The sequence below is a fragment of the Falco biarmicus genome, chromosome 10, assembly GCF_023638135.1.
Source record: "Falco biarmicus isolate bFalBia1 chromosome 10, bFalBia1.pri, whole genome shotgun sequence".
In the NCBI taxonomy this organism is placed as follows: domain Eukaryota; kingdom Metazoa; phylum Chordata; class Aves; order Falconiformes; family Falconidae; genus Falco; species Falco biarmicus.
The window spans coordinates 10,111,186-10,137,946 of record NC_079297.1 but is presented as its reverse complement, the minus strand read 5'-3'; the positions used below and the strand labels follow the sequence as shown (position 1 = coordinate 10,137,946).

General features: G+C 38.3%; 2 protein-coding genes across 5 annotated transcripts in view; one reads left to right on the top strand and one right to left on the bottom strand.

Annotated features, from left to right (window-relative positions):
* The window catches only part of RTF2 (replication termination factor 2), a 28,853-nt gene extending 2,493 nt beyond the window's left edge, over positions 1–26,360 (bottom strand). Inside the window, exons 1-8 of one of the 2 annotated variants that reach the window (XM_056353439.1) lie at positions 26,208–26,360; positions 25,000–25,094; positions 24,804–24,897; positions 24,467–24,606; positions 23,113–23,191; positions 4,788–4,901; positions 1,663–1,717; positions 1,491–1,583 (exon numbers count right to left, since the gene is read on the bottom strand). In XM_056353439.1, the coding sequence (XP_056209414.1) occupies positions 1,491–1,583; positions 1,663–1,717; positions 4,788–4,901; positions 23,113–23,191; positions 24,467–24,606; positions 24,804–24,897; positions 25,000–25,094; positions 26,208–26,276 (739 nt within the window). In that variant the 5' untranslated portion in view covers positions 26,277–26,360. The remainder of the gene's footprint in view (positions 1–1,490; positions 1,584–1,662; positions 1,718–4,787; positions 4,902–23,112; positions 23,192–24,466; positions 24,607–24,803; positions 24,898–24,999; positions 25,095–26,207) is intronic. The other variant, XM_056353440.1, reaches the window with a different exon arrangement.
* LOC130155781 (beta-1,3-galactosyl-O-glycosyl-glycoprotein beta-1,6-N-acetylglucosaminyltransferase 7-like) lies at positions 8,913–16,439 on the top strand. Of its 3 annotated transcripts, XM_056353436.1 has the most exons (6): positions 8,913–9,523; positions 11,905–12,119; positions 12,596–12,690; positions 13,466–14,497; positions 14,947–15,042; positions 15,812–16,439. In XM_056353436.1, exons 4-6 carry the CDS (start codon positions 13,522–13,524, stop codon positions 16,036–16,038), a joined length of 1,299 nt encoding a protein of 432 aa, XP_056209411.1. In that variant the 5' UTR covers positions 8,913–9,523; positions 11,905–12,119; positions 12,596–12,690; positions 13,466–13,521; the 3' UTR covers positions 16,039–16,439. The 3 variants fall into 3 exon arrangements, with proteins under 3 accessions (XP_056209411.1, XP_056209413.1, XP_056209410.1); XM_056353438.1 differs by lacking the exon at positions 12,596–12,690 and having other exon boundaries at positions 8,916–9,523; positions 11,978–12,119; XM_056353435.1 differs by lacking the exon at positions 12,596–12,690 and having other exon boundaries at positions 8,916–9,523.
* Positions 26,361–26,761: the final 401 nt, after the last annotated feature.

Here is a 26,761-nt window from a genome sequence, read left to right as displayed (position 1 = left end):
CTTAATCTCTTGCTGGTCAATATAACTGCTGCTATAAACCAATGACCTGACATTTCAAAAGGCTTATGTTTTCTCTTACACTCTTGGGAAAAAAATACATCAAACATTATTAGAATTACTAGATTCCTAAATATCCAAGAGCAACTATAATCACCTGGAATGAAATAGTTTTTAAAGCCTATCCTTTATAAAAGCAGACTGTAGGGGGCAGGTAAGGCACTCTGATGGAAATTTTCCCATCTCACATAGTTTATCTACAGTTCATTGTTTAACTATTCTCAGATTAATCCAACAAGTTATATTGACTTTTTCTGCAGCTGTAATGTACACGATTGACTACTTCACACACAAACCTCAGACTGACTTAAAAAATGTACCCATTCATATAGTTCTGTATGCTTCAATAGGAATTGGAGACATTATTTATAAATAAATTATCACATGACGAGACAGCACCATCCTTTGGACTAAAGGACCACCAAGTTTACTCATAGCTGCATGGTAGGTACGTCAGTACATCCTGAAGTTATATCCCGCTACTCCCAGTGACACACAGTAAATTAAGAGCTAAAAAAATGGAGGACTAAAAGTCAAGTCATCAGCTTAGGCTATTTTAGCGTACTTCATTGAAATACACTGCTGTAACAGATTTCTTGGCCACTTGTACTTCAGGAAAACAAGTACTAATTCTCCTCACGCTACCTCCTAGCCAATAAAACAGATATATCAAATGCTCAACTGTGTCACTGTGTGAGTAAGAATCTCTAATCTCATTCATTCAAGTTGCTTCCCATCAACTGAAAGCAATATCTGAATGACATAAACAAGCAAATCTGGCTTGTTTCACAGTGAAGAAAAAATGCAATGTGGTGAAAAGTGTTTATGGCTTTTATTAGATATCTGTATCTCTACAGCACTTGCCAGTCACAAGCGTGAGCAGCAAACCTGCTGGTTTAGGTATTTTGTGAAAGTATAACAAGGAGTCAGTCCCTGCTCTGTGGACTATTTACTGAGAGTATAGGACGATGGACAGCAGATGGGACAAAGGCAAACGGGGCAGAATAAGGAAAAATGGACAAACAGAAGCCCTCAAACAGTTTTGTAGGTTTTGCAGATTGTAAAGCAAATTTATTTTCTTTTGTTTTAAGAAAATATATTTTCTTCTGCTTTAGGAAAAAAATGAAATTGACTATAGTATCTATTAAACAAGGAGAATTGCGCACACTCTTAAAGCAGTTTCCTACTCCAACTTGGAAAGGAAGCCTTTTAGGACAGCCTTTTCAAAGAGGGTTGTTTTTTTTTAAAAGTGAGCCGTGACATTATAGCTCCCTTGAAGACAGGACTCGACCTTTTATTACTGAGATAAAAAAGCAAGTGAGAGGGTAGCTTCTGAAAACCATGGTACAAAATAGCCAGAGAAGGATCTCTCCTATAATATTTTTCAGAGCAGGAGTATTTGTTCATTTGCAGATTAAAGAATAAACACCAACCTGAACTTTTGGTGAAGATAATCTGCCTCTTTTCCCCAGAACTGGAGTTGATACAATCCTTTCCACTCTTAGCCTTCGACGGACCTGGACAATCTATGAAAGAAAAAATATCAAATCATGAATCTGCTTCATGACTCAGAAGGCTACACGTAAGTTGTAGCTGTGGCATTACCTTCAGTGGTGTCTTGCTGAGAAGCTGATTCTGCTGACTTACATTTCTTCGATTTCTGAAACAACACAAACAGAAATCTGGTAACGTATTGAAAGGATATAAAATTCCCAACTTATATTTGATAGACACACAATTTCATTTAGTACATTTTCATGTCTCACACAGTGGAACTCTTCCTTCTGTAATATTGATCCACGCTTCAGTATTATTTTGATATGGAAAAATACCAACCTTGGGAACACTGAAGCTACTCTGAAGAAAATCATGCAGGTTAAAACTAAACTGCCTGGATACAGTATTTTGGTTTGTATAATTCGCAGGGGGTGTGTGTGTTATCATCATTAAGATAATCTATAATGCTGCACCTACATGGCAGGACAGTAAACTGCATGACATGAAACAGGATACAGTTAACTAATCAATGAAGACATTTTTCAATAAAAATTTAAGAATAATACTGCATCTCATACCCACTTAATTTTATTTACTTAATCCCTGCTGGGTAACTTTCAAGAACTGGGCCCTTTGTTGCAGGATTGCTGAGGACGATGTAAACAGTTAATCAAAATTTTTTAAAGCATATGTGGACCAGATTTTCCAAGTTAATTTATGTTTTTCCAGATTCAGAAACACAAAAAAACCCCAAACAACAGCAATAAGAACCCCATTACTGGCTTTGATTATATAAATGCCAAGCTGAAAAAGACGTATTAAAACAGTCATTGGTGTTACTATCACAAAAGATGACTCTGTATACATTCAGAGTGGTGTATGTATTCCAGGAAAGCAACGCAAGCTCGAAGAAAACAAATATATTTATATATGTTATAAAAATTAAAGAGAAACCATGCTGTCAAGCGCATGATTAACGCTCGAGGAAAAAAATGCTGTCCCGCATGTTGCTGCACAGCTTAGCCAGGAGGTGGCGGCAGAGGGCTACTATTCCAAAGCAATGCTGCCCTAGCGTCCTCCCTGAGCCCAAACACCTCTGCGGGGTGCTTCCACCTTGCTTACTATAGGTGGATTTACAAAGGAAAGTTACTTGCCCGTATCTGGCCTCTGAATTATGAGATTCTGTAAATATATGTATGCATATTAGTATACATAACAAATATTTGTTATACGTATTTCATTACGGGCACATACGACATAGTTGAGCTTGAATAGTTTTTTACATTAGTGGTAGCTGAATCTTCCTTATGTTTTGTCTCATGGGTATGAAGAAAAGGAGTTTGTGCCTCCTGCTCCAAATACAGGAGGTCCACTTGGACTGCTTCTAGCTGAAGAAGGAACTAAGGGACAGGTCTGAACAGCAGTGCCAACAGACCCCAGACTAGAAACTCTCTTCTGATGCTGGGACTGGAGCTCAGGGATCTCAGACTGGAGCAAATGGTGCCAGTGACAGCAGAGAAGACTGGTTCTAGCTGCAAGATCAGCTTGATGCAGCAAGGCAAGGCAGTATTGCAAAAAACCATCATAACCTGAGGATGAAATGGATGCTTGCTGAGACATTTGCAAATACTGCACCTGCCCGTAATCTAAGTCCACTAAACAAACAAACAATATTTGCATATTCACCCAAGCCACATTGAGGCCAAAGACCAAAGCATCACTTCCTTTTGCCTGCCACCACGAGCAACTGCTGGCACCGTAAGAGACAGAGCTGCCCAGCATGCTTAGGTACTTCTTTGTTGTGCAGAAGCTGGGGACAGCACCAGCATTCAATTATTCAAAATTATTTGAACCAAAGCTATAGGTGCTTTGTTAGGGCCACCTTCCTAATGAAAATTGAGTGCAATCAACCACTGCTTTTGGGGCTGATTACTCATCCACTGAGAATCGCAATATTCTATCATCTAATTATCTGTAAAATTCTTTCAAACATTTAATTACAAAGTACTGGAAAAATAAAATGAAGAAACCCAAACAAAACACACCTAAAGAGACAGCATGGGATTTACAGCATTGCTCTGAAGTCAGAAGCCATAGGACGCTACGTGCAGAGGCTATGAACAGAGAGGAAACAGAGCAACAGGATTCCTACGGGTAACCATCCTTTCGCTGCACTGCCCAGGCCAATGATGCTGTACTGGTGCAGGTGTCTGAAGACCTTATGATAAGTAATCAAAGTAATCATAAGCTCACTGGTAAAGTAAAAAAGCGTTTGTTTCAAAACAATCTACAAAAACGTTTGTATGCCATCTAATCCTACAGGCAGACAGTACCAAGTGCAGCAACAGGGGTGAGATGATCAACCTCCATCGAAAGTCTCAGTTGCTGCAAGTGTCCGACAACGATGATTCATGCTCTTTGAGTGCCAGCTAAATCTGTCTGCGCTCTGGACTGAGTCAACAGTAAAGCTTTTGCTTGCTTTGTCATCCTCAATAACAGCAATGCCAATTCAGAAAAAAACCAGCAATGCTGAAAAAAGTGCCATATGCAGAACTGCAATTTGACTGTACAGTACTGCAGAGCAACTACTACTTCACAGAGCAGCAGTACACAGTACTGTGACGACTGCAATGATTTACTTCCATGGCACTTTGCCTGGCCAGATAAAAAATAATAAAATATGTGACCTCAACAGTATGGTGGGAATTAGCATCACCAGTAATCACTCAGGGCTGTAAGAACCACACAACATAACAAAATTTCCAAACAGCAGTCTTACACCAATACTGTGTTTCTGACAGTGGCCAGAGTTCACTTGGGAGATCAAAAGAATAATAACCTGCCATCAGGAACTACCATGTGAAATACAGGGAAGGTTTTGCTCGTTACTGGAATTAACTAACAGAAGTTCTTTGTTTCAAGAAAAACCTCAAGTATTGCTGGCACACTGTCCATTTTACCCACAGGATTGAATTCTGCGACTTCCAGAGGACTATGCACTTCCTGCTAGTCAAAAGAAAGTTTCAGTACATACAACTTCAATATGCTATTAGCAAAAATATGCACACAATCTCATCACTTTTAGAAGCAGCACTGAAATACAGCACAGCTTACTGAGTAAATCCTTCTGTCTGCATAAAGACTAGCAGAGAAAGCTATGCAATCTAAGAGTATATTGCATTACAGACAAGAATTCTTTCAGTTTTGTTTTAAACAATGTATAAAAATACTACCTTTTCTAATTTACTTTTAAGTCTTCTATCCTCCATCCTTTTCTTCAATACTTCCACATCTTCTTTATTACCATTAAGGACAATCACATCTTCCTCTTGAAAGGGAACACCACACTTCAAGGAAAAAGAATAAAAATAAAAGGGACAGAACTAGTATTTTTTTCAAAATCTTTATGCTGGCGAACCTTTGTTAGAATTAATACTGTGTTTAAGCTCTCCAACCCTTCCCCTTGCCACTGCATCTTTGTCAATAGTTCCTTCTCTTTCAGTCTAATACACCTTCTCTTAAAACATCAAAGGGAAAGTCTCAGTAGATTTTACCACAAAGCAAAATAATACTGATTGACAGCATCCCTCCTCACAAAAAGAACACTCATCTTTACTAGTGAATCACGAACTTTTGATAACCACATTTAAAAGCAGCTTGCATATCAATCTGCCCAGTAAATTCTAAACAAATTTCAGAAATACACAAGTATTTTGATCTTCAAAGCCCTATTCCATGCAATAGGGCTATGGAAATTGCATCTTTATTTCACTATCAGTCCCTTATAAAAAACACTCTTAACTAATTCTTTATTTGCTTTAAAGAAAAGGCCCCATTCTGTATTTTCTATTCATGAGTTCCTTGTTTGACTGGCATAAAATGCAGTGACTAGATTAAACAAAGTAGTCCTAACTGGAATCTACTCAGTTTTCAGAACCCCATAGCTAAAACCCAAAACACTACAATACTTTCTGATTTTTTTTAGTTATGAATGCATTTGATTAACATCTAAGCGTTATGCTGCTCTAGAATTTGTCTTTCAACTTAATAATACAAGAAACAACAGCTGATAGAAGCAGTCCTTTTACACTGTCTAGGAACACCAAAGGTGTTACTCTTCCACGTGTAGACCAGACAGTACCATGGAATTTTTCTTCCCAACAGCTAGACATGAAAACCTGTTTTGTTTGAATTATTATTAATATTTATTTTTTTAATGACTATGGGGATAAAAAGGGGTCATAAAAGCATCACTATTATGCATTAACCCAGCCTTGCCATCTCACTGTCCTTCATCTGATTTATTAAATACTACCAAGTTACAAAGTATGTTTATAAATTAATCTGGATAATGCATGTAATGTGCTTCATGTAATTCCACATTTGTTTTCTGGTTGAAGACACAGATGTTTCACTGTGCACATTTTCAATCATTTGAAGAAGCCAGTGCATTGACCATGATGTTTTCTTTTGCAAGATCTCAATTTCCTTTTTTGTTATTTTGTTAAATCCAGAAGCTTTCTGTTAATCTGCAAGATTAGTTTATAATCCTGCCTCTGTCATTACTCCTCAGTTTTCTAAACAAAGGTTTAGAAAGGTTACTCATTTATTTGCAGTAGGAATTAAAGAAATGAAAGGACATACGGACAGTACTTTGACTACAGTCAGTTCAAGTGATGGACACAGTTTTAAAAAAATGAATCTGAATACAAGTGGTCAGAGAGACTATGAAGGAGAAGTAAGGGTTATAGAGATGCATATTAAGTAAGTTAGGCAGAATAATAAGTTACACACAAGAAACAGGTGAGTAGCCCAAATTTTTCCATTGCTACTCAATGGGCTAGCGTTAGAAATACCAGCCTGGTATGATCTCCGACACCTGCAAGTGAGAATTCCAGAAAACCAAGACAGACTATCAGCCTTCATACCGAGGTAGGAGCAACTGGCAGCTGTCTTGATTCTAAAGAAGCCCCACACGTTCATTTCTAGTGGGGTGTTTTCCGAGTACAGCATGAAAGGCCAGCACCCTTCTACAGGCTAGCGATTTAAAAAAGTAATTTCTGCAATAATCTTTGAAAACACGTTCTATTAAGCATCCAAAAATAAGTGGACATTTCCTCCAAGTAGAAGTTTATGTCAAATGACTTTAATTTCAATAAATGTTGCATTTTGAAAAAGCAAGCAAATCCAGGTTCCCATCTGGAAAACGCGGGTGGAACTGTTCTAAAATGAGAAGTATTTAAAAGAAACACAGAAATAAAGACAGCATCCTCTTTCCATTCACTGAAACAGAAAATTTTTTGCCGTGACAACAACCAGATTACATTAGAGACCACACCTTTCCAAACATACTTCAAGTACAGCAAGTTACAGGCACAGCACCAACTGCACCTCCCCAGGTTCCACTAACTCCTGTAGGTATGAGTTGTTGTTGCATCATACATAAGCATCAAACATTTTTTAATTGTCAGTACTGTTGGATGCAAAGCTTTAATTCTTATTTTTTAAAAAGCTCGATATTCCTTCATGCAAAAAAGGGAAAAAAATTATCTTAACATTTTGAAATGCTGAGATAAAAAGCAGAAAGGAACTTCTGTTTTGCAAATTCAGAAAGATTATTCCTCCAGATTAAGGTTTTCTGGGGCAGATGTTTATTTTATGATATCACAGGGTCTCTCTTGCTTTACCTCGTTTATATTGGGACTTTAAATACCTATGAAGGTACTTCCCATAGTTCCTTAATGTCTTTGCAGCATGTTGAATAGAAGAAATTCCTAAATGAGACTGAACTTGAAAACTATTTTGAAACAGACAAAAGCATTAGAATAGCAGCTTGCAGATCTGAATGCAAAATGCAATCCGTAATTAAAGAGGAGTGGGACGTCAACTGAAGGAGATGCTGGACAAGCTGCGTGATTTTTGTCTAAAAGCCCTTTCAGAGTCCAATTACAAAAGCGTGTTCAAAACTTTGTATCTAAATAGCTTAATATGCTTGCATTAAGGAATTATATAAAGGGTATGATAAAAGTCTTACAAATTTACGTGCCCTACATATGCCATGTGTATACACGTACATACACACACAAAAATCAACTTCACAAAAACCCAAAACCAATCCAAAGACTTAAAATGATAAAACTGTAAAGGTGTTATGACCTGTAAAAGACATGCTAGCTTAGGCATAAATATAATAAGTTCAACTTAAACTAGTAAAAGAAATTGCAAAATTACTTTTTCAAATAATAAAGACCACCTAAATTTCACGACATTTTAATACGGTAGGATAGTTTCTTAGAGAATAGAATACAAGAAGTTTTTTGCAGTAATAATAAAATCTTAGTTTAAGATGATTTCCTGAATTCTGAAGTTTACAGTTTCTTCTTAAGTTTCAGCTATGTAAGACAATGGTTATATCTTATTTTCTTGCTGTAAGTTACTTTTGACAGTGATTAATTTTTTTTTTATTGGTACAGTATCTAAGATACAGTTTCATCCATGACTACATCCAGTCTTAATATAAACCAAATAAACAACAGGCAAATATATTTTCATATCTAAATGTTTACATCAATGTACAGCTTAACATCTTGTAAAAAACCTGAAACCTCTTTCTCAAAGTATAAACAGTAAGTTAACTCCTGCAGTCCTATATATGACTATTACTAGGAAACGTATAAAAACACAAATACTTTTCTAAACCAATTCCCACCAGATTATGGAACCTGTATGACCACAACCTGACTGTCCCTCTAAACAGGGTGGGATTTAGAGAGAGGATTGAACATCATATTCAACCAAGGACCATACCACCGTCCATTCACCAGCCACGCAAGCTCCTGTATTAAGATTACTGTCTCTTGTAACAGTTAATTGAAACACGTTTTAAGACATACTCTTCCAGAGGTTTAATCATTAAAGGTTCAGTAGCATAAGATTTGATGAACACGATTTTTGACATTGCCACCCTACTCAGACACACGAGTGGGTCAAAGAGTAAATGACAACTTGGGAAAGAGGGAAAAGTCTCCTACATACTAATACACAGAATGTGAAGTTTCACTCAGAAGTTGTAGCACCTACTACAAAAATACTATCCAAGCAGAAGCCTCTGTTCCAGAGCTTCCCTTAAAGCCAATGATAATTTTGCATCTGCCATACCTGCAGCTGTGCCCTAATTTACTTTGAAGTTTCCTTTCTTTCTGATCAACATGTTACTTTTATTTGAACGTGTCCAAAACACACCAGCCTTCTTACGCATTTCTAGAACCCCAAAGCTTCCTAATTGCAGTAAACTTAAGCTGCCAACTTTTTACTTATTAAACACCCCGAGAACCTTTATAGAAGTACTAACACAGTAAACACTCAGTTGCATAAGGAGATACTTCATTTATTGTCTTCTAAGCTTCCAGCTACTAGAAATGACGAGAGGCAATTCTTTACTACACTTAATTTGCTGCGAATTGGAAAGTTTCAGCAGGCAAACAGTTAAGAACTGGGGGAGGAGGGGGAGGAGGGGGAGGAGGAGAGGGTTGGTTTCCTTTCCAGTTCTCACCATCCAGCATGCTCCGTTAGCAGTGCAGAGGTTAAAGCCTCTGAGGTAAAGCAATACTATTTATAATCATCAGCAATGTACTCTACATATTTGAAAGTCTGATTTCAGCCCTTTAAAGGCTGTCTCGAAAGAGCGGCACCAGAATTTGGAGAAGGGCAAGTTTGCTCTCAGTGCTGTGAAGCAGAGGACGTTTCCGAAGCCAAACAGCATTACTGCAGAATAAATATGCTAAGCAGTGCGGGAAGCCAGATGAAGTCTTAAATGAAAACATGCACGTTAATGTTTAAGCCCTTTCCCTTACGCGAGATCTCCACACAAGCGACAGAAGGAAGAACGCTGTCTGAACGCTGCTGAAGGACAATGGGACTCCCCATTTATTTTTATTATGCTGCCGTCTCCTGGCTAATTTTGTACAAGGTAAGACTGAATAAATCAGATTGTAGGACTTCAGATTTTTGCTTTTCCTTGATTAAAACACAACCCAGTTTTTGTAACGTGACAAATACTTTCACTTCAAAAGACCATTTCAATTAAAAAAATACTCAAAACGGCAAAAAGGTTAATTTTTTTGTTTGTTTTACTTTGTCATCAATGTACAGTAGGATGGAGGTCATTACTGTTGTTTGTATTATAAAAATCACAATACTTATGACTATTTGTTATGTTCTGTTGCGAACAACTTTACCTTTTTACAGCCCTGTAACTTGAGGGTTTAAATAGCTTTCACAGTATTTGTTTTAAATTACTACGAGGTCAAACACACAAGGAAAAAAGCTAACAGGAAAACAGGAAAAATAACAAAGATGAACAGTTAAACCTCTGTAAATCTGTTGAATATGTATCAGTAAATGCCAATGCAATATTTTAAAGAATGATTTAATTTTTTTTAAGCCAGTATTAACTGGGTTTGAAGAAGACATTTTTTCTTTATTGGATGCGTGTTACAGCACAGAAGCAGACTCCGCATACGTACCCAGGCTTAAGCAAAAAAGCCAAGCAAAGTAAAAAGCGCCAATTTTAATGTTAAGTTTTTAAAGGACTACATTAGCGTTCACTTGTTTATACAATGTCTACACTAATGCCTGCACAAGCACCCTTCAGACAAAGAACAGACATAAAAAGATTTGGAAATAAGGAGTCAATACCTTTTAACCATTTTATTAGAAGATGAAGTAATCCCAAGGAATTTGTTTCACTGCATTATGAAGTCATACAAACTAAATTAAATCTAGACTTTAATATTAAGCAAAGACAGAGTACAGACAAAACAGAATACTTACAGGTGCAATGTTGCAGCCCCAAATACCACGGCAGGAAGGAGCAGTGAACTGTAAAATGATTTGTCCTACAAAATGCACAGCAAAGTATATAGCTAATGGAGTCTTGATGAACTGAGATGATATTTCATAGGCTCATTTTCAGGCATAAACATAATTCCACTTGCCTCTAGAGCTTACATTTTCAATTAAGATGGAGGAGTTTAGGCTTACAACAACAATTTTGTGGGAAGCAATATCCACAAAAGCAGCCACAAAGGTGCTTGAAATCCATACAAACAAGTTGGTTTTTGAAGAACATCAAACACTACTCTCAACACTTCTAAAGACAACTTCATGCTCTAGATTTAGAAAACTTATCCATAACATAGAAAAGCTTGAGCTTTAGAGAGAGATTCTGATAACAACAAATACCTATAATGGCACTCTTGCATAATAAAACTAAAAGGCAAGATAGTCACAGATTGAGTTATGCTGGGACAGTGCATCTTCTCAGCAGTATGGCATCTTGCTCTTGAAGGGCAGGAGGAAATACAGTAGCATAGTCCTTGACAGCAGACAACGGCATAGGGGATAGAGGATTCTTCCAAGTGGCAAATTTCATAGACAGTGGGCCTAGTAGCTGCAATTCTAGCTCTAAATCTGGTAAAACACTAACAGAAAGCCAATGCTTTCATGCTATAATAAACCCTCAGGCAGAAAGATGTTCTCACAGGCAAGATTTCATCATTTAGTCACTCCCCAGAAACACATTAACGCTGGAGAAGGAATTGTTTCTTCTTACCTGATAATGGGGTGTTTGTGTACTTTTACACTGCCATATAAAATATAGTTTCTATATGCCATACAGTTCAATAGGAAAAAATCCATAGTAAACACTTCACCACCCGAAACATCCCTGGAAGCTGTTATTTGAAGGGCAATGAGCACTTAAGTGTATGAAAGAAACAGGTTCCCCAGGGAACTATCCTTTGCAACCTGTCCACAAAGATGTATTTAAGGAAAAAACCTGACCAGGTGCACTCATTCTGTACAGATGTTTTATATTCTAAGCAGGTATAAAGTCTAATTATTTCTATAGCTGCCCAGTGTCTTCAGTGTAATTCTTATGTCCAGAACAAATCTTGCCTGTGACATACCATAGAGATCTCATCACATTCCCTAATTCAGAGCAACCTCAATCTCTTCCTTTAATTACTCATTCACAACAAAACAGTTTTTCTGACTCCAGGTCCACAAAGATCAGTGCTTCCCTAACAGACACTCCTCTCCAACCTGTGCTATTGGGTCCGTAACAGGCTTTATGCAAATCTATTCTCAGCTCTGGCAGTCAGCTGGCAGAAGGCTACAGCACTGACGTATTTCTGAAAATCCTAGCTTTCACCTTTCAGTGGTGTTCCCTTTCTCCTCCTTTCTGCACAATATTGGAAGGTTGACATGGATTTAATTTGCTCAAGTTTTTCATTCAAATGGATGAGAGACTCACGTCAAGTTTGTTTACCCAGTAAATGTATCCCTTAGGAGCTGTAAAGAAAAAGTATGTTCCGGGACCCAATTTCCTGATGTTTTCCTTTGGCCTGTGCATTCAATGCAGACTGAAGAGCACTGCTGACAGAACATACAAGCAAAATGGATGAAACCTCCACCTAACATAAAGCTCCACTTTCTGCAATGCTAAGTGGAAAAGAGGTATTCTTCCAACATGAAATCCACTGCATACCAGTAAGGACAACAAGGTAAATACATTATTTCCCAACAGCCTAGTAAGATTTTAAAATTGTGGTAATATAGAATATCCATTCTCTTGGTTCAAATGCTGTATTCTTAATGCTTTTTAAATTCTATGCTCCATTTCTACTTTAATGTCTTCTTTATTTTCAAGCTTCTAAGACAGATGTATACTGAATTTTCATTTAAAAAAGTATTTTCCACTTCTTTCTAATGAAAACTTAGAGCCTTCTAACCACAACAGCATTCCTATAAAGAGACTTATCTTTATAAAAATTTGCTTGTTCTCTGTTCCTATGTAAAACCAAATATGTTATGCTGACAGCTGTGAACCGTGGAATATTTACAGGTGAAATACAAATTTTATTAAAAACAAATTAATAAGAGAAAAATAATTCTATTTAAAATTTTAAAAGTATTTATTTAACTATTAGGCTTAATGGCAGTTGATAGGCCATTCCCTCACCCCTGGTATTTTCTCTAGAAGTTCTATACCAAATGCTTCAAGGATAAAGACTTCACATAATTGCTGTGGGATTCAGGAGTGCTGCACTCTTCTTCTTCCGAGTCTTCAACAAGGTATACATAAGAAAAACTCAATGGGAAAACTATGCCAATACTGATATAAATTACATAGTTCTCTCTGAATGCTAATATTGGCGGTAGTGTACTTCTCTCAGGACATGCACATATGCTAAAAACAATAAATGAGTGTTGTCTACATGTTCTGTTCTCCAAAGCACTAACACAGAGATGTCAGAGAAAAACAATCTCTCAAAGATACAGAAACATTTGCTGACTTTATAAGCATAAAACCTGGTGTATTTCATGGCTTACATTTCAGTCTCTTCCTTTTGTTTCTTTAATAAATTTCCTGCTAATTTACTGAATTCTGGTTCTCTAGCAGAACTTAAGGTTTCCCAGGCCTTAAAGAAATCTCACCAGCAACTGTCCCTTAGCACACAGTGCTCACAGCCCTTCCCTATTCTAAAGCTAACCCCCGATCAGCCTATGGCACTGGACTCACCTACTGGCATGCATTGCCTTCAAGTAGAAAAGCATCTATCCGATGGGCTAGGACCCCCTTGCTCAAGTAATGAAGTGTACAAAGCCATTTTTGGTTCTTTGGATCATTTTTTTTTTTTATCCTAGAAAGACTGTTTCACAGCTCTGCATGTACCATTTCTGGTGGCTGAGTACTCTGCAACATGAGCATGGGCACACACAGAGTTCCTCCTGGTAACCGGAGGGTAATCTCAACATGTATAAATGCATCACTAACATGTCAACTATTAAAAAAAAAAAAAAAGTTCAAAAGGTTCTCTCCCTCTCTTTCTCTCACTTTTCCTTTCAGATAATTTGAATGCTTCATTAAACTATGATGAGAAGACAGTATCTGGAAAATAAAAGATGAACCCACTTGATGCATCAAAATCAGGATTTTTAGCGTGCATTGCTGTCTGTACATTCATCTGTACTTTCATCTACCTAAAGGATATGCTTTCTGAAGAGCCAAATGAACAGAAGTTTCATGCAAATAAAGCAGAATGTGGGTTTTACCCGGATGAACTTTGTTCAGCTATTTTTATGGGGAAAACAGCTGCCTTTAAAATGGGAAACTTTTGTCAGAGTACCTACCAACCTGAAACACTCAGCTGTGTTCAGACTTCATGCAACTGCTCCATGGTTTTGAAGACTCTGCATTTTATCACAAGACCACTGTCAGATGAAGAAGGAAATTTCTCACTGGCATACATTATCACAATTCACAAGGAGCTGGAAATGTTTGTAAAGCTACTAAGAGCTATTTATATGCCTCAGAATATTTACTGCATACATGTTGATGAAAAATCACCAAAAGATTATAGAGCTGCTGTACAAAACATCATTAATTGCTTTGAAAATATTTTTATTTCCTCAAAAAGAGAAAATGTTGTTTATGCAGGATTTTCAAGATTACAAGCTGACATTAATTGCATGAGAGATCTAGTTCATTCCAAAATTCGGTGGAATTACGTTATTAATCTATGTGGTCAAGATTATCCCATTAAAACTAACAAAGACATTATACAATACATCAAAAGTAAATGGAATGGTAAAAATATGACTCCTGGGGTGGTCCAGCCACTTCATATGAAACACAGGACACAGGTTAGTTACAAAGAATATGTACATTCTGGAATATCATACGTGTATCCAACAAAGAATATAAAAGCTAAACCTCCATATAATCTGACAATATATTTTGGTAGTGCCTATTACATACTCACTAAGGAATTTGTAGAGTTTGCATTGACTGATGCACGTGCGAAAGAGTTGCTTGAATGGTCAAGAGACACGTACAGTCCGGATGAACACTACTGGGTCACACTGAATCGTTTAAATGGTAAGATGTATGTTATTTCTGCTATGAATAATCCCTGGACCAACAGCATTGTAAGGTCTCCAACAGAGAAAGCTAGCAAGCTCTAGTTCCGAGCTTAACACCACCACTTAACTGCACTGCATTGCATAAGTATGGTCATTTCTTCAGCCTTGATGCTGCCCTTTCAGAAAGTCACATTTCCTGATGGCTGAGAAATAAAGTTTGACACCAGAGAAGTACTTTCTATAGTGCACACCATTAGCTACAAGGCTAGAAAAATATTGCTTAAAAGAAGTAAATATTTTTGCTGCATGAAGCTCATGTTCGCAAGGAACAAAAAAAGCAACAAAACTGAGAATGATGTCTATTCTTATGATGTAAACATCTGTAAATAAATACTTAACGTGGCTACATTTAAAAAGTAAGTGGTAAGTAGAAAGGTGTCTTATCAGAACTTTATGTTTTTAAAGATGCTCCAGGGGCAACACCCAATGCAGACTGGGAAGGAAACATAAGAGCCATTAAATGGAAAGATCAAGAAGGAACCACACACAAAGGCTGTAAAGGTAACAAGAATTTTGATCATGAACTCAAATTTGATTCACTGACTAGCATTAATTCCAAATTACATATGATGCTTTTAACTAGCTATTAACTGTGTCTCAGTGGTCATATATATTTTATTTTGAAAGTATCAAATAAAACAGCAAGCCACCCTACTAAATTACTCCTGGGTATCCAACCTAAATAGCTTCTGATATATTATTGCAAAGCTAATCACAGTATCCATACACTGACAACTGTTCTTTCAACCTCCAACTACCAATGCATGAACTTTACTGATCAGTTTTCAGTGAAGAGGAGGGGTTTACTTGACATGCATGTTTGCCACCAACATTGGGTTAAACCTCTTCAATTTGAACTATCATAAAAAAGGAGAATAGTGCTGACCACATGGAAAGCCTGCAAAAAAAATTTGAGTATGTAACGGCATAAACTCAGCACAGTGAAGTACTGCATGATTAAACGAGCATCTCAAACAGAAGCAGATCAGAACTTCAGCGTGCCCAACTACAAGACACAATATTAAGCAGAACACTGTGTCAGTGAAGCAGCTAGAGGCAATGTCTATCCATTTGTGTAAAATACAAACCCAAACCCTTGCCTTGATGTTTAAAATTTAGCATTATCCTCCAGATACATAGAGCATCACGGAAATGTGAAATCAAAAGATAACTTTTGTTAGTAACGCTACAGAACGAATCTAATTTTTTTCAATTAGATTCAACTGTTCAACCTTCTGCTGCTTTCAGATCCTTCCATTTGTCTTTGCAGGTCATTACATCAGAGACATTTGTGTCTATGGACTAGGGGATTTGCAGTGGATTATTGAGTCACCTCATTTGTTTGCCAACAAATTTGAGCCTGCAACATACCCACTTGTTATGGACTGCCTAGAGAGACGCTACAGGCTTAAAGTACTGCACCAGGCAGAAGTCCCGATCGAAGATGACTGGCGCTTTCAGGAAGAGAACTACTTCAACATGAAGCTGAATGTTTGAGCTTAACTAACATGTAAACAAATGTTCAAAATACTGACAGAAACAGGTAACATTTTTAGCCATAGACTTCACTCTGTGTATTACAGCATGAGGGTAAGCACAATACTGTACTACCAGACTGCCAGTGAAATAAACAGGTTTTATTTATTACAGTAAGGTAAAAAGCAACAACTGCTAATGGGTTAATTCTCAGAGAAAATGACATGTCTAGATCTGTAACTTAGTGAAGACAAGGGGGAAGTTCATAATCCTTTAAGTGACTTGATTAACTGGAAAAATATATATTCCTCATGTCTGCAGCCAAGAAAAGGATTAACTGGTATGAAAATAATGAAATGGAAGCAATGACTAAACAAAAGATAAAATATGAAGAGCACAAATTAAAAGTCATGTCTACTGTATGTCTTACAAAGTAGATTATTTTGAATAGTTAAGTTCATGCTAAAGTTTCAGAGCTTGTAGATAAGCAAGTGACAACCAGTTTCAGACACAGGCTGTTTCACTGGGGTTTTGTTATTGTTTGTTTTTTTGTTTGGTTGGTTTGGTTTTCTTCTTCATGGCCAGCTGCATCTCTAATTTCATTGTGTAGCATGGCAACATCACTCTTGCCCTACTCAGGATTTGCTCCTAATGAAAAGTGTGTGCGCGCCAGTAACAGTAGTAGGGATTCTGCAATGCACGTTTACCTTCAAATCCCTGTTTCTGAGTCTCTGCAGGAGTTTTGAGCAAGGAGACATGGGGAATTTGAAGCCAGGAAACAAAGGAAAACTGAGCAAAAAGCCATGTTTCAATCCCAGTGTACCTGCCCGAGGGAAACAAAACTTTCCTGAACCTTGCAACAGTCTGCAGCAACTGGAGATAAAACCTAACAGCAACCAAGACAAGCATCTCATTTCCCAAACACTGCAGAACAAATGCAGTACTTGCTGGTCTACAGTAAGGAAGGGGCTTTCAACACACAACACAGGCAAAACCAGGGAACAGTAATAAAAAAAAAAAAAAATGATCCAGCCCTTTTCCAGGCAAGAGCTGCTCTTTAGTCTTCAGGACTCTTAAATTAATCATTTCACTTGTGCAACCAAAAAAGATTGAGAGAATATAAGGAAACAGAGAGGATGTAGGTGGTGGTCTTTCATACAATATGACAACTCTTCCATGGGATTAAAGGTCTTGCAAGGCCATCTCTACACCTTGTCTCCAAAGGTGTTTAGTTAGGTGCTACTGACAGAAAGAGACTAGGAGAAACCTGAATTGTAGGAAGTAATTTCAAACTGTTCATCCTCCTTTAGAAGTATTTTGGCAAGAATGCAGATGGAAATTTCATTCCAGTAAATCCAAATAAACTCCCAATTATTTTGCATAAACTCTGATAGGAACTAATAAGATATATCTTGTCACTTGTAAGCTCATTTGATTAGAACATACAGATTATAAATAACTGTCTAGGAGCAATTTAGATGAAGCTTCAATATACATCCAAAATATCACTCAGTTTTTACAAGAAAACTGACTTACAGATTAAACATTTTTCTGAAAAATCAAATGAATCAACAAATGACCCAACAACAGAACATGAGAGTTTCTTACTACAAACTTACTTCCAGGTTCCTGGAACTGTACTGCTCATTTTCCCACATGAGTTTCTTGGAAACATTTCTTTCAAATGAACTTTAACCTAAAGGACGACCAGCTGGTCCCTATTTATTTACAAAAACTTACAAACTCAACCCAAAGGTCTGTACTCAGTTTCACATATAATCAGGGACTGATTTTGTGGCTAAATATTGCTAGAGGTGCTTTTTTATGGAGGGAAGTAAAAAAAAAAAAGCCATATAGCATGTTCACACTGAGCTTTTTGAGAGTCCCTCTGAAAACCATTACTGAAGCTAATGGGTCTCTGGCATGTATTAATCATAGCAATATTCATAATTAATTTTTCTCCAAACCACACCCAATGCATTGTAGGGCACTACCAGCACTTATTCACGCCATGTTGTCTTCTAAAGTGTGAATGGAACATTCCTTGTTATGGTTATTGCAGTAAATCCAGTACGTAGCTTTCACCTTCTACCACCATCACACAGAACAATTGTTGTGTATCACTTCTGAATTGAGTTAAAAGGAAAAATTCAATAGCACGGTGCTGCATAGCATGTGCTTGTTTTGCAGAAACTGAACCAGACAAAGGGAAAATAAATCTGCACAAAAAGCCCTCTTAAAATACAATTTAGGTATGATTTTACCCATGTCAACAGAGGAAAGTCACTGGAGCATGATCCTCCTTCCTTAAAGGATTTCGTATTTTAAACAAGACTTCACATAAATAAACCCCCCAGGAAAATCATAATTAAACCACCCCATTCTCAATCATTAAGAAACAGTATTCTATTAATTATGCTGAGTGACCATGACCACATTATATTCTTGATTTTACTTCTAACAACAGTAAAAAATTAAATAACAAAGCTGTGAAATCTGAAAGCATTTAAACATACATAATAAGCATCCATTAAGTTTTGTACACATTATCACATTGTGAACAGATCAATCATAACTTTTAGATATAAGCAATTGATGTTACTAACCTTTGGTGACTGTTGATCTAAGAGCATACGGTGCCAAAGTGACCCTGTTCAAGGGAACATGACGCCCTATAACGTACTACACACATATCTAACAGACTTACGTGTAATCTCTGTTTCAAAAAGCCTGAGGCACATGGTCAATAGCTCTATATCTAAGTTAAACATTTGGTTAAGTGTTTTTATATGGCACAGACTTTAATAGTTAGGATATTATTTCAAGTGTGTATTAAAAGTCTGTTGACTCTGAAAACAATGCCAAAATAAATTTTAAAGCGATACAAGAAATTAAATTTTAAAGAAGTAATCTTGTCCTTAACTCCCACAGTAACTCCCGGAAGGACTTCCACCATAGATTCAACAACTACTACCCTGTTTCCAAACTACCTCTAGCATACTATTACACCATAGTAACGTCTTAAGACAGGAGAGTCAACATGAAAAATTGGTAACAGTATATTTTTCAAACCCCTGCAAAAGTGAGGTTAAATAGATGTATACACTGCTAGGTAGTTCTTTTATTCCATCATTTCTAAAAGCATAATTTTTGGCAAATAGCAGGCTTCCAAACAAGCAGACACCAAAGATCGTCCATGCAAGGACCACAAAGCCAGTTAGAACAGAAGTTCCAAAATATTAATAATTTTGGGCCCACTGAAATCTACAGACCAACACAGATCAGCACTAATTTACAACCTTCACGATCCCATCAAATACAAAAACAGTTATTAGAAAATCTTGCTTGTTCTTTTAATTTTAGTAGTCTGTTAACAATAGGTGACAACATTCAAAAGTGCAAATTTTAAACTGACAACTTCCATGTCACATAGAATTCTTCCAGAAGAACAGGAAGCAGAAGGCAGCAGAAAGCTCTTCATCTTCAGGGCTTCTGCTACAGAATACACATCACCAAACTCCATTATCTGGAAGCAAAGTTGTTCCTTTTCCTGCTGACTGAAGGTCCTATCCTGCACATTTTAGCATGTGACTTAGTACTGATAGTTTAAATTTTCTCTTCTTACTGTATAAATCCTCAAAAATCTGGCTCAAACAAAAGACACTTCTGTGCAAAAAGGTATTACAAGTTTTATATGTATTCATAAATTGCTCTGTTTTAGACAAAGCTCTTTTTCAACTCTTTTCAGTCTAAGTATTTAGAAGCTTCAAAAATTGTCCCAAGCACTTCATCTAACAAGCTTGCTCTCCAATGTAAATCACCACTAAAAAAATTCTCATTGCTCTTCCAAAAAAAAAATAATCTTTGGCCAGGAAGTTTTATATTTTGACAAGACAGTTCAAAGCATTGACCATTCAGGCAATAAGAAACAATCCCTCTCTCAACACTGCTGCAGTGCCTGACTGTTTGCCTTAAGAGTTTTCACAGTTTAATGTTGTTTTTTAACTTCAGTAGCAGCATACTGAAGGCTTCAAGATGTGAAGCAAGAAAAAACAACTTACTTTCAAGGAAGGGAAGTCACTTAGAAAAATGCCTCACACGTTAATCAGTTACCTTAATAAAGTCCTTCAATCCATGACAGTTTCCTCTCACATGCTTGTGCCTTCCCCTAGCACCACTAGTCCTTTTAACGATACCAGTAAAAGCAGATAAATACATGAATTTAATATTGTCAGTTCTTCAGGTAAAGTTTCTATTGAGGCAAAATATGTTTTTTTGAAAGAGAACTCTGATAGAAAGTCTGCTTCATCCTCCCTGTACCTACACTCCATAAAGCCTTTCAAATCTAGTACTACAGCAAGTACTGTCAAGATAAACCAAGGCATGCAGAGTTCTTCATCTTGGTGTTTTCCATTTCCTTGAATTAGACAAAACTTGCATATGTATTCAGGTTTTTTCCTAAGCATTTACTTCATGACCTGCATATCACTGGGAAAACAGATTGCTCTATTTCTTGTATGAGCTGCAACAGAAAAAAACTGAAAAGAAAACTGAGCAGTGAGACAACTGTCTGTTGGGCTTCCCACAAAGTGGTAAGCATCCCCACGAGCCAAGCCAGAAGGTCTGGAAGGAAGCAACCCTCTGCTCTGGAGCACAGGAAAGCAACTTCCTAGTTTCATGAAACACAATATTCTGTGATATGCCTCTTATAGCATGTATATATATGCATATTATCTAGTTCCAATTATCTAGTTTAAAGTATATGAGCCTGATGGTGAGGACTGCAGAACTGTTGTTTGGGCTGCTGGATACCTGTATTCTCTGGCAAATGTTTTTGCTGCATCATTACAGCATCTGTTTGTCAAAGTCCTTTGGGAAACCGTTGCTGTTTACAATTTAGCAGACTATCAAGACTGCTCTGTAAGCTCACAGGTGAAATTAATACACAAAAATAGCTTGTTTTGAAAGAGCTTTCTTGAATTTCACAGTAGCAAGGAAGAGAACTGCCACACAGTTCCCAGATTTACACTTTTCCAATTTACATCCATGCTGTAAACCTCATCCCCTGGGATGAAGTGAAAACACAGATTCGCTAGCTGAAAAGAGAGACTGAATACACAGCATAAACAAGCAAATACAGAATTACTCTTTTTGAACTACTCTCATCATGTCAGTTTCCAAAGTCACATAACAACACCTCCCACACACAGATTGCACACATAGAAGTGGCAGGGACACGCAGGGCTGGGCACACACTAGCAGACCGGGGGTGGCAAGGCCATGAAAAAAACCCAAACATGCTCCACATGGATCTCATAGGTTGGATTTTGGTTCAAAAAATGTATTGTAATTCTTAAAATACAGCAGTTAGCATCAGTAGAAACCTATGTATGGCGATCTACAACACTCTGTACTTACAATTTTTTGTGTTTTAAAAGAGCATGCATCAGAAGAGGATTATATTTATTAATAAAAAATTATTAATAAAATATTTCTAATCCTAGCATATGTACAACACTTCCTTTTTTTTTTTTTCCTTCTTCTTCATTAGCTCTAGCTCATTCTACTATATGTCCCATTGCTGCACAAAGATACAATGTGCTGGGGGAATGCTGCTAATTAGCACTTCAGATATAAAAAAACCTGCTAGCTACCAGAAAGCGTGGCAACCAGTTCCCCATGACCCTATTTAGAAGGGTTCTTGTCCCCTTCTTGATTCTGAATACAGAACAAGAACATTACTGGTATGTACCCAAAAATCTAAAAAAAATCACTCTTCAACAGTAATCAATGGAAATGTGGACTAAACCATGTTCCTTCAGTTGGTTATCATTGTCTTTGTGCACCAAAATCAAATAATGAAAAGATGACTAGATTATATTATATCCACTGCATTGTTTCTAGAAGCATCCTTCTGAATATTGTGAAGAATTCACATGTATGTGAAAACAGCTGCATGCAAATATGAGGCTATGCTAAATAATGATTATTAAAATAAATCCATGCAGGATTCATTTAGTTATAAAAAACTGATCATCAGACTGGCCAAGCCATGGACAAAACATCTCATTCCTGCATTTAATAATTAAGCTACATTCATCCATCAACAAAAATTCAGATGCAAACAAAAAAAACTCATGAAAAATAAACTAGTATCTGCAAACAGGAAAACAAAGCTGCTAGGACTAAACCAGTGTTCTATAGAACAAAAGCAGCACTGAGTGCAGCAACATGAGGCTAAACCTAACAATATTCCACGTCACCTGCAACAACTTACTGAGAAACTTTTTCCTTCACAGGTCTGGTTTAACACAAGTATACTGTATGTTTTATCCAGTATCAGGGTGTCTGGTGAAAGATAGCCCTGCCTAAATGTAGCAACTATCACCACAAATCTCACTGATAATAAAAAGAGTGATAGGAAAAAAAGAGAGTATTTGCAACTTTCATCTTTTCCCCTAGTTACAAAGAAACCTATATAATAAGATCAAACCAGCACTGTAAAAGGAAGTGGCATCAATATTTTCTACAGTAATTCATGTAATTGCTGAAAATTCTATGAAGAGTTGCCCTTCCCCCCAAAAAAAAGACAACAGCAAATGTCCTTTAAAAATACAGGGGTCAAATCGTAACCTGAAAACGTAATCAGTTTAAACACAGAGTAGACACTGATAAAACAACACCACATGCATTTAGGTAAAAAACCATCAACCAAACCAAATATCCAAAACCTCAAACAAAACAAATCACCCTTTTTAAAACTGAAATTATAACCAAATACTGGAAAAAATGAATTTATGAAGTAGTTGAAAAATCAAACTGTCTCTGAGAACAAAAGTATCATTTTTACAACTACTTCGAAACACATTTTTTATTAAAAAAAGGCCACACAGAATTACTTCAGGCCATCATGGAACAGAACTCTTACAAGTTCAATTTCAATTTGCACATTTAGATAAAAGAAACCCCACTTTACAATAGTGGATGTGAATGCACTTGTTTATATATATACACACATGTATGGACCCATATCTATATATCCATCTGTGGAGGTCATATGTGACTCCACTACTACTAAGCTGAAAAAAAACTCACCTTGTGACAAACTTCTGATTTAATTTCTTTGAGAGCACGTTCAGAGAACACACAACCACAGTTTCTCAGGAAGCAAAACCTTCAAAGAAAAGACATACAATCGTTTTTAAGAAACCCTGTGCCTAAGAGGTATGTGCAGTGCTGATTTAACACAGAAACAATACTGCAATGGGCTAGGAGGATGCTGCTAACTTTCTCTTTACTTTGATTAGCTGCAAGAATTTGTATCGGCACCTTTAAGTAGGCCCTTATTAATTTGCACGATATAAGAACTGAATGAAAAACATTGGGCACATTAAACCACAACACATATTTTGTTATTTCACCCTTGGTATAATTCAGCATAGGTTTATGACAACCTCTCAAGAGGATCTTTGCAAAACAGATGCTCTAGAGGTGTGTTTGTACATTTGCTATAGGTTGGCACACATTTCTCTGGAACCATCACCACACTCTGTTTTACTACAAAGTTACACTATTTGAATAGTTCCATCTTCCACCAGGTTTATTGGCTTCATTTACTCTGACTCAAGCTCTCCAGCAAAGCTGTAACAAGCGACACTAGCCAGGGATCTTCCCCCACATGGAAGATCCTACCAGACTATGCGAAGCAATTATGCACATGGTTCATGTGATCTCCCTTTCCTGAGAGCTACTGTTGTTAATCCTTTCCTCTCGATCACTCACAACTGAATTAAAAAATGCTCAGGTAGCTCTGGTAAAAATGGGTTTACTTTTCAGGCAGGTTCCCTCTTTAATTCCACCTCAATCTCCCAGCTAATCACTGTCTGGAGGAAGAAATACTTTGCAACTATCAAGCTGTGAATGCAGCCTCTTCTCAGTCATCAGACTTAACAGGCAAAGAAAAAGAAATTGCCAAACATGCCCAAACCAGGATGCCAGGAAACATCCTTCCTTAGACCAATCAAAACCAGATTAGATTAGACATACATTTCATCTCCACTCTGATCCTAGCACAGGGAGAGGTAGAATTGCTTGATGTGACACAAAGGGAGGTCTCATCCAAACTCCCTTTGCTTGCCCATACCAACCTCCCATGGTTTAGCTCCCAAACACCTTTTAGCCACTTCTTGTCTGCAAACATTGCCATCTACTTATTATACATATAAACTCACTTAGGAAAGGGTTAACATTTTATCTTTCCTCTTGAATACAAAATGGACATTTAACTGTCTCCTGAACTCCCTCCTCCTGAAAGAAAGGCAAATACTCCCAGCAAAGGCTTGCGTAAGTACATGATTTGCAACATAATTCAAATGTTTTTACCTGCTTTATACTTGGTTTGGCACAGTACTTGCTTCTAAAAACAAAATTCAGAAACTTAAATACTGACCTATGTCTTCCATTCATTTCCAATCCCACCACAGGGCATATAAAGCGGGCAGACTGGATGTCATCATATTTGTCACCTTTTATACTCTCTTTATCACCACTCCAAGCTGGATTATCTGCAAGGTTTAGTTCTGTTACATTCTGAAAAATAAAAGTGCAAGCCGTAAGATGTTTACTAATGATTTTTGAGCCACAATAACATTCTCTAAGATTTTTTTCATCATGGTTCGCTATTTCTAACACTTCTAGTATATAGCAAGAAACCAGCAAATGGAGGTTTTGTAGCATGATTTTCATGTTAATTTTTAACTATTTAATATTAGACACAATCTGTTTACCTTAATGCTCTTGATATGTGATGCAGCTTCCATAGGAGTCTTATCAGCTGACTTCTCCAACAAAAATTCAATGATGGCATCTTTATTATACAACCTATAACACAAAATTTTAGTAATCATATTTGATTCTCATAACAGCCTTTTATTTACAGATTAGTAGCCTTTAATATAGTAGTCTATATGGAAGCATTCATACCTGCCTAGCTCACAGGCTACAATTGGCCGACATAACTTCTCTTGACTCAGAGCACAGTAGTACCACCTTGCCACTAATTCAGCATTTTTGTCAACCTGAAAGGGAAAAAAAAGAAGATACTCATGGGTTTAAAACAGCTTTTATATTTGCAAATTACTCAAACATAAAGTCAAGCAATATCTGAAGCATTAATCAAATCCCCAGCTGTCTTACCAAATCTACTTTCTGCACTCAAAGGTAACCTTCAACAAAAAAATTTAGTGAAATACATTATTAGTTCTGAGGGTCTGCCTCTATCTATTAAACATGTTTCTGCATCATGGGACTTGGGACCTGTTTTCCTAAATCTGAGTTTTCTCATTTTTTGCCATTTCCACCTGTCCCATTCCCTCTTTATTCGTTTCTGCTCTTCACACGTTCTCCACTACCTTCATCTCTTTAGCTCTGCATCTCACCCCTGCTTGGGTCAACTACCATTTCGACTCCCTGTAAGGAGCAAAATAACAAGAAAAGCAAACCTGAGGATGTCAGGATGCTACCTGAACCTCCAGACCAAAAGCATGAAATTTTATAACAGATTAGGCCATTAAAAAAAAAAAGGCTGAAGTTCACAGCTACTCTTATAATCAGGTGTGAGAAGGAAATGGATTTTATTTACTTGTTTCACATCAGCAAGTGTAATTTGCCAGTCTCCTGCCACTTGCTGTGAGGTTTCACCCAATCACGATCCACCCATCCACGCATGCGATACCCCTGTATACCCGTTATCCTAAAACACGCTAAGGGAGCCCAAGAACATTCAGGATGTCAGCAAATGAAACGCAGAAATGACCCAATAGCTTGGTCACGCTATTAAATGGTCTACAAAAAGCGTTGCCAGACACCGCTTCCCCAGGCGAAGGAGGCCCCTAACCCCCGTGCATTCAGCAGAATAGCCGACGTCCAAAAAGCCCTCCAGAGGGCACAGATCCCCACTGCAGCTGTCACCAGCGCCACAGACACAGTCGCCCTGCGGCAGCACCCGCGGGCCGGCCCAGCGCCGTACAAAGGGCGCTGCCCCCCGCGCTGCCCGCACCGGGAGGGCCGTGCCCGCTGCCAGGCGCTGCGGGCCGAGCAGGCCCAACCAGGCCTCCGCGGGGCCTCCCTCCCTGCCCAGGCCCACAAAGCCGGCCCGGCGGTCCCCGGCCGCTCCCGCCGCCCCCTCCAACCTTCTCCACTTTGCGGGGCCCCTTGACCAGCTCGTGTCGCTTGGGGATGGTGCCGCCATCGCATCCCATCTCGGTGCCGCCGCGCCACACTTCCGGGTCCGCACCTCCCCACCGGCCGCGCACTTCCGAGGGCGAGAAGTACTTCCGGTGCGCCCCGGGAGCGTCATGGCTGCCCCACAGCAACCAGCCGGCGGGGGGCGGGGCTTCCAGCGCGCGGGCGGGACGGGCGAGTCCACCGGGCCGGGGGCGCGGGGGGCGCGGGCTGCGCCACCGCGCGCAAGGGGGCTTGCAGCGCCCCCGCCCGGCCCCGCCTCGCCAGAGCAGGCGTTCCCCGCTTTGTGTGAGGAGACCCCCACCCCGGGACACCCGCTCGAGGGGATTTGCGGCCAGAGGAGGGGTCCCCGAGTTGGGCCGGGCTGGCCGGGGCGCCCCCGCTGAGGAGAAAGGGGCCGCCCGCCCTTCTCGCCCGTGGGGTCCCCAGCCCCGGGCGGCTGAGGCGGGAGGGGGCGGTGCGGGCGCTAGCGAGTGTAATGTAGAATGTAGAAAGGCAACGT